This window comes from Coturnix japonica, chromosome 1 (assembly GCF_054131305.1).
Source record: "Coturnix japonica strain WE chromosome 1, WE-NBRP24, whole genome shotgun sequence".
Classification (NCBI taxonomy): domain Eukaryota; kingdom Metazoa; phylum Chordata; class Aves; order Galliformes; family Phasianidae; genus Coturnix; species Coturnix japonica.
This window is the reverse complement of record NC_140663.1, coordinates 31,467,367-31,481,205: the sequence shown is the minus strand read 5'-3', so window position 1 is coordinate 31,481,205 and position 13,839 is coordinate 31,467,367. Positions and strand designations below refer to the sequence as shown.

The 13,839-nt window shown below is 38.6% G+C and overlaps 1 protein-coding gene across 1 annotated transcript; it reads left to right on the top strand.

Moving 5' to 3' along the window:
• The first annotated feature begins 7,419 nt into the window (after positions 1 to 7,419).
• IL26 (interleukin 26) lies at positions 7,420 to 13,173 on the top strand. The gene is made up of 5 exons (XM_085536775.1): positions 7,420 to 7,590; positions 8,006 to 8,062; positions 9,140 to 9,271; positions 12,545 to 12,610; positions 12,686 to 13,173. Exons 1-5 carry the CDS (start codon positions 7,420 to 7,422, stop codon positions 12,770 to 12,772), a joined length of 513 nt encoding a protein of 170 aa, XP_085392901.1. The 3' UTR covers positions 12,773 to 13,173.
• The last annotated feature ends 666 nt before the right edge of the window (positions 13,174 to 13,839 follow it).

Sequence of the window (13,839 nt, the reverse complement as noted above, 5' to 3'; positions counted from 1 at the left end):
ACTGGCCTATTATTGTAAAGCAGGGTTGGCAGAGACATTGAAGTCAGTCTCAGGCTCATTACTGATGTTGTTGATTACAGCTGTTTATGAAGAAGATGAAGACCGTGTAAAGAAGGAAAACCTAAACACATTTCTGTAGGACTCTGTGGATATTTGGGAGGCAGTTACCCAATTACATGGTACACAAACCAAGATACTTGGGTTAGAAAGCAGTGCAGCCTTTTGTGAGATCCAGACCATGATTCCGTGTTCAAGAATTTGATAGCAAGACTTATTTGGGTGAGATAGATGGTTAAATACAAAATGTGCTGAGGCTGATGATATTTCTGGGGCCACATGTGGCTCTAAAATTGTATCTATTTACAGCACAACTTTTTCTGAGATAACATATAGACAGATCTTATCAGATGAACTGTATGAATTTCAGCACTAATAAAAGTGCTAAACCTCTGTGTAAGTGAAAAGGTTTATTCTGAAGTCTAGGCAGTTGTTCTTTGCTTAAGCTTCAAACTTCAAATCTCTGACCAAATATATTGATATCTGTTGATATCTGTCTTTTCATTGTGTCTTTTGAGATGGGAAGGAACAGAATTAGTACAGAATTAGCTAAAGGGATATTCCATACCATATGACATCATGCAGAAGGAGTTTTAAAGGGGGTGGGAGTTCATCTGGCTCTCTTCTGCTGAGCTTTAGTTGGGGGATAGTGAGCAATTCCTTGTTCATCACTTGTTATATGTGTTCATATATATATGTATGTATTTGCCATAATTATTATCTTTTTCCTTTCCTCTAACTTAGTAAATAGTTTTATCTCAACCCACAAGTTCTACTCGTTTTTTTGATTCTCTCCCCCATCAAACTGGGAATGGGGTAAGTGAACAAACAGCTGTGTGGTGCTCAGCCATATGCCAGGTTAAACCACAACACCAACTGTCTGATTTAACTTGACATAAGGTTGAAGCCTCCAAAACAAGAATCTGCTCAGTGATGGCTTCATACTCTCATTTTCAATCTGTCAGTGATTCAACTGTTACATGACAAGAACTTCTGGTCAGTGACTGGGATTGAAAAACAAAGCAGTGGCCAACCCTACAATCCAGCAAACCAGTACAATTGGCTGACTTATTTTCAGAGGGAACCCCAGGTGATGAACATGCACTCAGAGACCCAAATCCCCAAAGTCTGTGTCCAACCATGAGAAATCCCAGAGCTGGACTGCAGAGTATTGCACTCCTACCAGATCAAGCTACCAAAAGGTGAGCAACAAGTAGTATTGCCATTTTACTTCAGAAACATTTGGCATTACAATTAGATTTTGTTTTTCAATTCTTAACCATTTCCCTGTGAGATTTTTAACATTACTTGCAGTTGTGAAATTTGGTTTACGTTGGTAGCCTAATGATGCTGGAAATATATACTTAATAATAAAGAATATGTTTTAGGCTAGAAGAACATGCAAGTTTCTCTGAAAATAGGAAGAATAGAGCAACTCATCTTTTCTACGCTTCTGAAAAGTAAAACAGAGAATGTCTCAGAGATGCAGTTTGAAGTTTTGGCCAAGAGGGCTGGGTTTATGTTGTAACCTCATTATCAGAACTGAGGTAAGAGAGGTTGCAAGTTGACAGATTATCTCCTGTTCTTTGCTGGGATAAATTAAATGTTTGCTTTCAGAAGTGACAGAATAGTAAGAAAAACCTCAGTAGAACTCAGAGCTCTTATCAAATATTTCAGACCTGGGATTCTTTTCAGGTCTTGCATGATCAGGGTATAAAAAAGAAGAGTGATTATAAAGGATTACTCTTCTTTCTTCTTTCCTTCTTTAAATGCTTGTTTAATAATGGATGTTTGTTTTTTTTTCCACTGGAATATTTTACTTCATTTTCCACCAGTAGAAGATGGGTTTTATGAAGAAATGAATGTTTTTGCTACTTTTCTTCTTAAGTATTGATTTTCTCCTGGAAAACCACGTAGTGCTGTTCAAATATGGAAAACAAAAGCCAACCTGTTTTCAGTGATGGTTTGCAGTAAAAGGTGGATATTTATTCTTTTAAAAAGAAATTATTTTCATATGAAAGTACAACAATTTTTGAACTAGTTTCAAATTCAGTCCTACAAACACTTGGGATTCTTCAAACTTCTGTTACGGGTACAAAGTTAATAAAATATATGGGGTTTTTAAAGCCAGGGCTCATGTCTATTGTTGTCATTTTGAGAATAAGGATTCCCTAAAAGCTTTATTAAGCCTACAAACAATAAAAGTTGGAATATTTCTGATTTCTTAAATGAATTAATCACCTGTTTGCCATTTAAAATACTGTGCTTCACCCCAAATAGTGAAATAAACAGAAAAGTTCAGAGAACAGAGTTAAGCAAAGTTAGATATAATCCATGTTTTACTTTATGTTAACTTTCTAAAATTACTTTAAATGTTGTAGGAAATATGAAAGGCATTATCTTTTGATTTTCTAGATCTCACAACTGTCATAATTAATAGCTACTGATTTAGATCTGGTTATACTTATCGTAATAGGATGTTTTAAGTCAAAGTCTAAATGCATGACCCCTACCGATGTGTTCATTCAAAGCGATATTTCACAAGGAAAGCGGGTATGCAGTGGCAGTCAGTCCAACAGCAGCTGGGGTTCACACCTTAAACAACATTCTTTGTCTACAGTCTTCTAGTCCAGCTCCTAGCTGTCATGGCTCAGAGAGCCCTCTGAGCATGATCTATTGGCATTGCCAAGGTGATCACGGATGGATTGGGAGGAGAGAACAGAGAGAAACCGCTTTAAAAGCTAAATTTTAGAAGTTATAAAAAAAATTACACAAAGTAAGAATGGTAAAAAAACAAACAAGCAACAACAACAGCAAGAGAAGAGAGAACTGAAAAATGAGGTACAAAGGTAGAAGGAGAGAGATTCTCAGCGTGAATGTGGTACTGTACAAACCAACCCACTTCCACCAGCCTAGCAGTTGTAGGCATCCTACTCCCCCAAAACCATGCCCAGGCTTCCATGTGGTTTGGTTTTTCCTTTTAAAAGATTAGGACAACTTTTTAATAAGGCTGTGATGACACTGCAAGAGAAAGCAAGTCACAGATGTGTGAATATTCCTCTATGTGCAACAGCAAGCAAAGTTTGGAATAGACATCTACCAAAGTGGGGAAGCTGAGATGTCTGTTACTGCCCAATATATCTGTAAACCAAGCAATAATTCCTTCATATAGAAATTTCCTAATGAGAGTTTGATGGCATCAGACTGACATTTTAGAATGAGGTTAGGGATTTAATTAAACTTGTCATTAAGCAAGATCACTTACTGGTTGATGGGAGCAATGTGAACGTGTCTGAGCATTTCCTCATATTCTGTAGTTGCTCTTCTCAAATGGCAATCTGTCCATCAGAGTACAAGAGCATGACTAGTAAAGGCTATCTATATAAAGGTTTTATGTCAAATACTGATTCTTACCTAGCCATGAAGTGATTACTGATTTTTAGTTGCACAGCTGGAGGTACTGAACAGCATCCTGAGATATCCACGGAGTGCTGAGCATTCTTCCAAGGTACCTAACCAGTGGGTGCAATGGTTCACCACTGCTATGGATTCTAATACCCTTGTTTATTTTCTGTGTGTAGAGGGAAAAGGTCAGTTTTAGTACCTTGGTGATTTCAAACTGGACCCTCTGTGCACTGTCTCTGGGGAGGCTGAGAATGATAAACGTGGTTGAAGTAAGAATTGCTTGGCAGATGACTGCTGGCTGCTGAAATATAAAGCCAGATCAGTAGCCCAGAGAGACCCACCATGTGAGCCAGTCTGAGTCTTTTCCTGAAGATGAGAGGACATTACCAGTATGTTTTATAGCAATTCACATTTGAGACTTATTCATGAGATGTTACTCATACTGTGCAAAGAGATGCAAATGCCCAGAGGAAATGTAATTAGGTTTGGGGTTTCTATTTTATTTTATTTTATTTTTTTGCTTGGTTTTTCTTTTCCACGTAGGTTTGATTATGATTTCTTCTTTACTTAATATCTTAAATTTTTTATTAAGTTCATCTAAGGCATAGAGTGAATAAATGGTGTTTGTTGTTTTTTTTTAAAATTTCATTTACTTTATTTTATTTTATTTTATTTTATTTTATTTTATTTTATTTTATTTATTTTTTTATTCTACAGGTATTGGAACCTTCAGTTTTGGGAAAATCTCAACGGACTTCATCATTACTCATCAAAACACATTTTGGATCATAAATACTGCAGCTCTTCATGTAGACCTACTATTTTTCACAAGGCCAAACTTAACTGAAAAAGAATTGCTCATAGGAAGCATACAGCTAATTTAGTTCTAGTTCTAGTTACACTAACAGGAAATAAAATGAACAGAAATTGTGAAAGATGAGAAGATTCAAAAGTAAGAAACTAGATGGGGTATTTTATGGATACAGATCAAAAAGCCAACTAAGCTGCAAAACAATGAGAAGATGTGTTTGTTAACTTAAATTGACAAAGAACTTCGTAGCAGTGGTAGATGCATCTGTTCACTTTACACAGACAAAGAGAATGTAATAATAATAATGTTTAGTTAACTCATACCATTGGAGCCAGTTCCACAGTTCACAGTAAGATGGTGAAAAAAAGTGATGCTCCTGTGCACTGAGCCTGCATTCCAGTGGGTTGCTGCATTTGTAAATTACACGCATCCCTCTTTGAAACTTAGACCCTAGCCAGGGCAAATTGGGCAAGATTTTAATCTCTAATATGTTGTCTACTCTGTTAGTTTTTTCTTGTTTTTAGTGGTTTTCTTTCTTTTTTATTCAGATGACCTTAAACTTTATATAATTTGTATTAAAGTACTGAATGAAAGTAAGTTTCATGTTCTATCAGTATTGTGTTGTTCCTTAAGTATTCATGATTATATACACCTAAATTTGTCTGTGCTGTGCAAAACCACTTGCACTGGGGTGATCTCCTTAAATTCCCACAGTTCTCAACTCACATCTGGAAGTCAGCATGCTTCGTGGTGTGTTTTCCTGCTGTCCTCAGGATAGCTCAGGATGCATCAGTTCTCCCTGCACATAAAGCTTTGCAGCACTTTTCAGTGCTCATTTCTAAAAGAGCCATGTCCCTGAATGTCTTTCTTCCTCTACTTCACACAGCTTTAGAACACTGAGTAATATCAGTTCTTTTGTGTTTTATATTATTTATAACAACACAACAATGTGCCGAAGTGGCATTAAAATACAGCGCACAGAGCACTAAATGAGGTTCTCCACTAAAATAGAAAATAAATTAAAAAAACTTTTGTTCTGAACAGGTAATAGAAAGTAAACTGCCTTTACAGGATCTGATAGTAAACAGTACCCACCATCCTCCTACGACAGGAAAGACCAGGAAACCTTATATCCTATATTATTTTTTAATATGGACAGCATGCATTTACATCCATCTGTATCCATTTACACCACCCAATGAAAAAGTTAGCCGGATTCAGCAAGATGTGTGCTGAGTCACCATGGAAGCTCTCTAAAGCCCAATGCACCAGTGTAACTACTATAGCACAGTGGTAGGAGCTTGCAGAACAGACAGAATGAAACTTGTGGGTTCAAGGGTTTTCCAGCAACAACAGGAGTTTTCAGAGATGTTTAAAATTATTGATTTTCTTGTGAAAAGCCATTACAGACTGGCTACGTGACACATTTATTCCATCTAGATTAAAACTATTGACCAGTGAATACCACACCTTGGGGAAAGTGAGGCAGTTCTGCATTCTGACACTGCATCTGGTATTGTCTGAGGTCCTTCTCTAGGAGAAAGCTAAAAGATAGCGGCTGATCTGCTGCCCACATGCCTTGTATGCTGGTCTTTAGTGTACATCAACAAACAAATCTAACAGCATTTAGAGAGCTTAAACACAGACCAGAGATCAAATGAGCACTACAGTGCACATGGGGCTTCAGGTCTCTATCATCTCCACTTACCAAAGGTCTTAGCTCTCCTCCTCTTGTCAATTCTCTTTGGTCCTGAGCATCAGAAGGATAGAGTGAACCTACTGGAATATGTGGATTGAACTTGTAGTAAAACCCTTTTCCAGGAGATTTTACAAGTGAGGTCCCTGGAGCTGGATGTGAGCCCATCTTGACCTGGAGAATGCATGCACATTTGTTTGCTTAAATAGCCAATGGGATCAATGCTGGGGTGAATTTATTATCTAGCTTGTCTAATTCTTTCTCCCAAACCTGCTATCACTATTGGTGAAAGAACTAGTACGCTGGACCAAAAGCTGCTTTCTCCTATTTCTACCATATAACACAGCTGGCCATTGGGGTCTTGATGGCTCTTACACCAGTTCATGATTTTATAGCCTCATGCTGATGGTATCACTTCAGGATTTTCAAGTCTATCTTTGACGTGATGTTCCTTGTATGAATGGAGTGATATCTGAGGTGAATTTCTCCTGGCCATCCAACTGGGATGGGCAGCTCTGTTGCTTTCAGCATTTGGCAGGCCAAAAGCAGGCCACACATACAGACTGCCCAATCTCTGTTTGGACAGGACTGTTGAAAAGCAAGCATCAGCCTCTGTGGTTTTAGTTTGGCAACCTTCCTGGTAGGTGAGTTGGAACCTTTCATCCCATTTCCTGATGGTTCTTGGTGGGCTCTTGAGGCAGCTTGGTAGCCAGGCATGCCCTGGTCCATGAGGAGAGCTCTGAATGGAGCCCTGCCTTTCATGATACACAACCTGCTGGTACTACAGTTTCAAATCTTGCCCCAGCAAAAGATTCATTAAAGTCATTAAAATAAGCAGCAAAATCCTTTGCTACTATCTACTGTATACCTGAAAAAACAACTTCAAAATGGACTGGACAATGAAGAATTAAAACCAACGTCGTCCATCTTCCTTATACGTAACCAATTTTCTAAAATGTTTTAATGTCAATAAGCAAATATTTTTCTGTCTCTGGGCCACTACCTGTTAGGAAATTGCTGCCAAAAGAGTTTTGTGGAAAAATAAGTTTTAAAAATTCATGTTTTGTATAATTAGTTACGAAACCAAACTAACCAACTCAAGTACTTTTCCTTCAAATGACCACCAATTAAAAGAAAGACTTCTCACATGAGAGGGAAGTTCTACTTTCTTGGAAACCTTGGCCCTGCTGCCAGTAAATATGGAGATATCGTTCAGAAAACGTCACAGATGATTGTGGTAAAACTTGTTGAAAGTGGAGCAACACGTATAAAAAAGCACAGCAACAATACTAATGAGCCAGCACACGAGCATTAGGTTATCTACATGAGCATCTCAGTGCAGAAGCTGCATTGAGGGTTAACAAAATTAGGTTAACCTCTGTCATCTAACCAGTCTTGCTGTATCACATACGCTGCTGTGACTGTAGAGCACGAAGATTTGGGAGCGAAGATGAAAGTACATTCTATTTTCAGATCTGGGCATTTGTTAGTTCTACTTTGTCTTTTCACTGTAGAAGGCAAAAAGTTACCTACAGGAAAGCATACCTGCCGGAAAGGACTACTCTCCCAAGTGACAGAGAACCTATATACCAAGGCATCTAGTTTAAAATCATCTGTTCCTGTAAGTTGATCCCACTAGCTGAAGTTTATTTTATTTATGGATGCTTCTTTGGCAGCTTTGTTATTGATCACCTGGACACTTCAATAAGCTGAATGATCTCTATGGTCTTGAGAGAAAGGATAACGCTTCTTCTACTCCTTTAGTAGATGGGGAGAAAAAAGATGATGTATGAAGAGGTGGAATGAGTTTGCCAAGGTCATGGAAGAAGTCCATAAGCAGACAGGCTGGGACTGGAACACAGATTTATGGAGTCCTCGTCCTATATCTGAATAAGATTATTACTATTACGATGACTAGAACACACCCTGGTAGGAAACACTACTGTACAGAGTTAAGTTTTGTACAAATTAGACTAAAAGCTCTTTCTCCTTTCCTCTTCTTAGGTTAATTAATACTAGCACATTGTATTTTACAGAAGGATCTCATCAAGAATACAAGACTTCTAAAAAAGACAACAAAAATGCTGTTTATGGTAAGATTCATACTTCTGTTTTTCCACTTTTTTGCTTTGATTTTCCTTTGGTCTGTAGAGATAGGAAGGAATGACAGCTGACACAAAAGTTAGTTGTGTTTAATTGTGAAGTACACTATGTTTCTTAGAGCCATAACTTTAACGGAATTCTCTGCCTAGAGGAAGAATATTAAATCTGCCCCGCATAAACTGACTTTCCTGTTGGACATGAGGGGAGAAGTGATTGTGGTATGAGGAAAAAGAGATGGATATGGAAAGCCTGGCTGCAGGCATTTGTCACTAACTGGTTGCAGTGGTACTCTCCTTGGATCATTGGGGTGACAGAGTCTACTGCATTGCGAAGGAGCATGTTTGTAACAGCTCTTGCTCCTCCCTTGTATGCTTTACCATGTGTGATCGTCTTCAGCAATGCGTTTTAGGTACAACCTCATTCACGTGAGGGCTGAGGCCAAATTCACCATCCTGGCATCTGAGCCACCTTCTGTGAGGCTACACAGTACTGCAGATAATCCAGGGATTTTGAAGAGTGGCCAGGACACCCAAGCAGCCAATATCTGCTCTGGGCTTAGACCTCTGCAAGTGCCATAGAAGAGGGAGATTTGATTCCCCAAATACAATTTGGCATGGAAATGAGACAATGAATTCATAGGTGACTACAGGCGTGTGAGCATGTTTAGCATCTTTTATGCAGAGATGTAGTCAATAGGGCAGACTGAGTTAGTAGAGTCAGTCAGTGGAGATGTATTAGCCTTTGAACTTCTGGAGATCTCATTGAATGGATCCAGGAATGAAGGATCCTTACTTTGCCAATGCAGACACCTGCATTTTGAAGCTGTAGCTGTTTTCCTCTTCTGATGGGAATTTTGCACCCAATATTTGGTTCAGTTTCTTAAAAATAAGCATATAGCCAGTTGAAATTCCTTCAGGTGATCAAGATATCTACAGATCAGTAAGTTGAAAATATTTGTATCAGTTACATGCTTTCTAACCACACGTAATTTTATGAACGTAACATATTAGACAAAATTTGACTTGTGAGATTTTCATTTGTCAACTTCTTAACTGCTTTGTTTTCAGACAAATTGCAGTGTTCGAGATCAGCTCCTCTCATTCTACATGAAAAACGTTTTCAGTCATCTTGGAATGGAAAGTGAAAAGTTGTACGTTATTAGTGCCTTCCGGGTCCTGCAAGAGAACATGAATGCCTGTGTGAGTATACTACTGAGAGCTAAACTATGTCAGTCCAGATAGGAGGCTAGGAAAGGGCTAGATCATACTTTTTTGACAGGTAAAGAGCGTAATTCAGAATCATGCTGTGCCCTATGTTGCAGAGGACTCAGTTTCCCAAAGGCTTCCCCCTGAGCCTGGGGAGGTTTCACACCACTGGTTTCCTCCCCAGTTGTGTCTGCAGGAAGCAGGAGAGGTGGTGGAGATGACATGGGTACTTTGACTCACATATTATCACATATCATATATCCACCACACTGAATCTGGAGAGAGCCAATGGTTTCTCATAAGCAAGCAGTGGCATGCAGTAATATAGACTTGGGAAAGAGCACCTGTAAAATTTCCAAGCAGAAGGGACATGGGAATGCTGGTCAACAGCTGGCTGAACATGAGCCAGCAGTGTGCCCAGGTGACTAAGAAGGTCAAAGGCAGTCTGGCCTGCATCAGAAATAGTGTGACAGTCAGGGCTAGGGGAGTGATTGCCTCCTTGTATGCAGCACTGGTGAGACTGCACCTCAAAGTTGGGTCCGTCACTACAAGAAGGGCATTGATTTGCTTGAGTATGTCTAGAGAAGAACAATGAAGTTGGTGAAGGGACTAGAAAACAAAACATATGAGAAGTGGTTTAGGTTGGAGAAAAGGATGCTGAAGAGAGACAGCATCACTCTCTGCAGTTACCTTAAATGAGATTGCAACAAGGAGTGTACTGGTCTCTTTTCTCAGGTAACAAGCTATAGAATGTTAGGCAACATCCTCATGTTGTACAAGGGGAGATTTAGGCCTTAATGCAACCATGAACCATCTATGCTAATTTTAAAAGGTGAAGGCAGAATGAAAAGTCAATGAAACATTATTGAATTATAACTTTGTCTAATCTGAAATGTGTGGTAGCATGTAAGAAAGGGACATTGGTTCTATATGCACACAAATATTTGCTGTTCAGAAATAAACAATTTCAGACACCTCCTTGCAGTGCTGTATCTTAGAACACAACCACAATATCTATACAATGCACAAATGTTCAGGTCTCAATGGGAGAAAACTCCTCCAGCTCTCAGGTTCAACATTTAAGCCATACTATATAATTGCAATTTACAATCATACATGAATTCAGTACTCTGTTATAATTATCTGTGTCTATCAAAACTCCAGGTACTGGAACAATACAACAATACAGCAGTGCAACATAATTGAAAGAGATTCCATTCTTATCTAGAAAATTGTCCGACAATTACGTCGCGTACAAGTGCCAGTACGCATAGAGTTCAGACTATAAACTTTGACTCAATTCAGCACATCACTTATTCTGACATGCCATCAGTGACTGGAGCTAACTATATATAACTTAGTAACATCTGTTTCTGTGCTCTATGGAGACAAAATGCAGTGCATTTCTCAAAGATACTGAATTCTTTTCATAATTAGTATCAGTATTCTATCCAACACAGATATAAACAAAACAATTCAAATTTTCCAATCTTATATATATATATATATATGTATATATATATATGTATGTATATATATATTTATACACACACACACATATATATATAGGTAGGAAAGAAAGGACTTCCACTTACAATAGAAAAACAATGACTGTTTTGAAAATTATGACTTGTCACGATTTTCTAGGAGACACCTCATTTCTGTAAATGGTAACGTTTTTAAAAGAATTTTTACTAATTCAGAGTCAGCAGTAGAAATAACATAGGGAAGAATAACAGAAATTGTTACCAGAATGAAAGTAATGAATCTTCTCTCATTCATAGTTTGTGATTTCTCCACCATATTATTCTGTCATCAATTTATGGATGAATCCTTTAATGTTTATTATATAGTTGAATTGTAAGATGTTTGTCAGAAGAGATTTCCATCATGGCAACATACTTGCATAGGAAATTATTCTTCTTTCATGGGTTACATTCTTTATACAAGTGAGGGAAACAGTGACACCTTTACGTACATACCCACCCTGTATTCTTTTGTGAACTCTGGGTCTAATTCAGCCAAGTGGACTGGCAAGCCTACTACTTAAAAATCCTAATGGTACTTGGTTCCAAACCACTTCCAAAGAGTACAATACTGTCATGATTTTAACCTTCTAAAATCTCCAAATCCCTTCTCTGCAGTGAAATCAAGCTCTTTCACTTAGAGTATGACTGCACTGTAAAGGAATTTTCTTGGATCCTGGGGAAATCCATCTGCAGCACCACTGTCCTCAGCAAAAGCTCATTTACTTGCTCATTTGCCCTGTTTAGGTGGCAACTATGTGAGAACAGCAGCTGCATCTGGGGATATTTCTACATCAGTAGGAGGATAAATAAGTTTTTTCTTGTATTTGAAGGTAGTGCAAAAAGGCAATACATTGACTGTAGGATTTTTAATATTGCTCTACCATTGCAAATGGAGCTTGTTGGTTTTGCAGTGTTGCTTGAAATGACCAAGCTTGCTTTCTTGCTCGTTTGTTCACTTGCTCTGAAATACTTGTGTGAAAATCTGCAAAATGCAAACTGACCTTTAAAAAAAAAAAAAAAAGAAAAGAAAAAAAAAAACAAAAAAAAAAAACAACAAAAAAAACCCAACCAAACAAAAAAACAAGCAAAAAAACCCACATTATGAAGAACTGCCCTAGTTAGAAGATTATTAATGGCTTGAAAATGCAAGTTACTTCTATTTATATTTTCAATTTGCAAGGCGATTTTAGCACACGCAGAAAGTAACTTGAAAAGAAAATCTGTGCTCCTTTTATGTTTTAGGTGAAAAGATGGACTTACTGTCTGTTAAAGTGGTCACCTCTTTTCAAATGGATTCAGGACCTTTACCTCTTTCCTTTTCCACAATATTGGCTTTGCCTGTAAACTGGAAAATACCAGATAAGTCCACTTTTTCCACAGAAGGATTTTTCCCTTGGAAAGCATAGAGATGAAAATTCAAGTGAAAGGACCTGAGCCATACAGCTGGGTTGCACCATACAAAAGCTGCCACTGATATAAAGACCCCTGGGATAAATAGGAAATTTGCAATATGAAGACTTTGTGATACCTATATTACAGTTTTTGTAGTGTGATCTCAATTTTCCAGAAAGCACACAAGCAAAACACCACTTCTGTAATAGCGGGAGGTGCTGATTTCACACATCTTACACATAGTCCGATGGTGCCACACTGTGGGTTTGTCTCTTCCTCGCTGCTTTTGTATTTCCATCAGCATCCTTGTTGCAACAGCTCTTTTGGTTTCTTCTCATCCCTTCAGCTTCCTTGTGCTCCATCCACAAGGTTAACTTCTGCTGTCAAAAGTATAAAGAAAACATTTCTTAAGGTAAGAGCACGAGGTGTTGGCTCCTGCTTGCTGGTGTGGGTGGTTTCACTTCTAACGCCTTTATCTTCTTGACAGCTTGGGGAGAAGGGGGTCTACAAGGCCATCAACGAGCTCGATATTCTCCTTCCCTGGATTCAGGCCTACATCCAAACCATACTATGAGGAACAAGGAGGTGACTGACAACATATCACCTCTATATTAGGAACAGAACCTTGCCCAAAAGGCCTGACAAACAACTGTGCTGGATGTACAACTTGCCTGGCAGCAGCTCCACCACACTGGAGGAGAGCTCTTGTAAAAAAAGAACAGAAAGAGGAACATTCAAGATCTTTCAGAGTTGTCATGGCAGCTATGCCTACACTCAGTACAAGAGCAGCCCCTTGAACAGTTACAGCATGATGTGCTTTGTGTCCTGCCCACCAGCTTGTTGCCTCACAGGCAGCCCATGGATGTACTGCATGAGCTCACCTTGTAGTCTTCTACAACACAGATCAGGATCTAGCCATGCTTTGTGTTACCCCTGTGTGCTTTGGTTTAAAGTAATGTGGGACACTTCAGAACTCCCGCCCCTAAAATATATATATATGTATATAAACGTATTTAATGGTATGTAACTATGCACAGGTCATTCTACATCTAAGGAAGAAAAAATAAGTATATGCTGCTTATCATTAACTTAAGGTAATATCTGATACTTAATAAACATACTCCACTTAATGACAAAAATTTGGCCTATGACTCGTGCATGACCTTCTCATGTCACACACTCAACTTGAGATCACACAGTGCAGAGCACGTCATTAGTTGATTGCCATTTAACTGGGGTTGAAAATGGTTTGAGTGAGATTTGTTGGATGTTATTATTCAGTTGATTGGTGGCTGTTTCCAAAAGATCTTTGCTTAGTACAAGATGAAAATGCTGCAGAATCGCTTGTGAGTCACTGCCCAGCATCCTGGCAGAAAGCATGAGTGAATCCACGAGTGAACTGTTTCTTTAGGAAGCAGAGCTCTGTACTAGCCCATGCTCCAGCAGCTCCTTACAACTCCACCTCACCTCTCCCTGCTCACAAACCCTGTCTGACTTTGCCTTTCTTATGACCTGGGGTCTTGCAGCATGGCTGGCTTTCTCTTCCAGGTCCTTCCACAGCTTTGCAATGCACTGCGTATTTGCTGATTGCTTGTGGCAATTTTAAATTAAGACATTATATAGATCGTTTAAGAAAGAAAC

Excerpts from the sequence above, each read along its gene's own strand:
- IL26 (XM_085536775.1), top strand. The coding sequence starts at position 7,420 with ATGAAAGTACATTCTATTTTCAGATCTGGGCATTTGTTAGTTCTACTT. Across the intron at positions 7,591-8,005 it reads GTTTAAAATCATCTGTTCCT|AAGGATCTCATCAAGAATAC; the intron begins GTAAGTTGATCC and ends TGTATTTTACAG. Across the intron at positions 9,272-12,544 it reads AAGAGAACATGAATGCCTGT|CTTCCTTGTGCTCCATCCAC; the intron begins GTGAGTATACTA and ends TCATCCCTTCAG.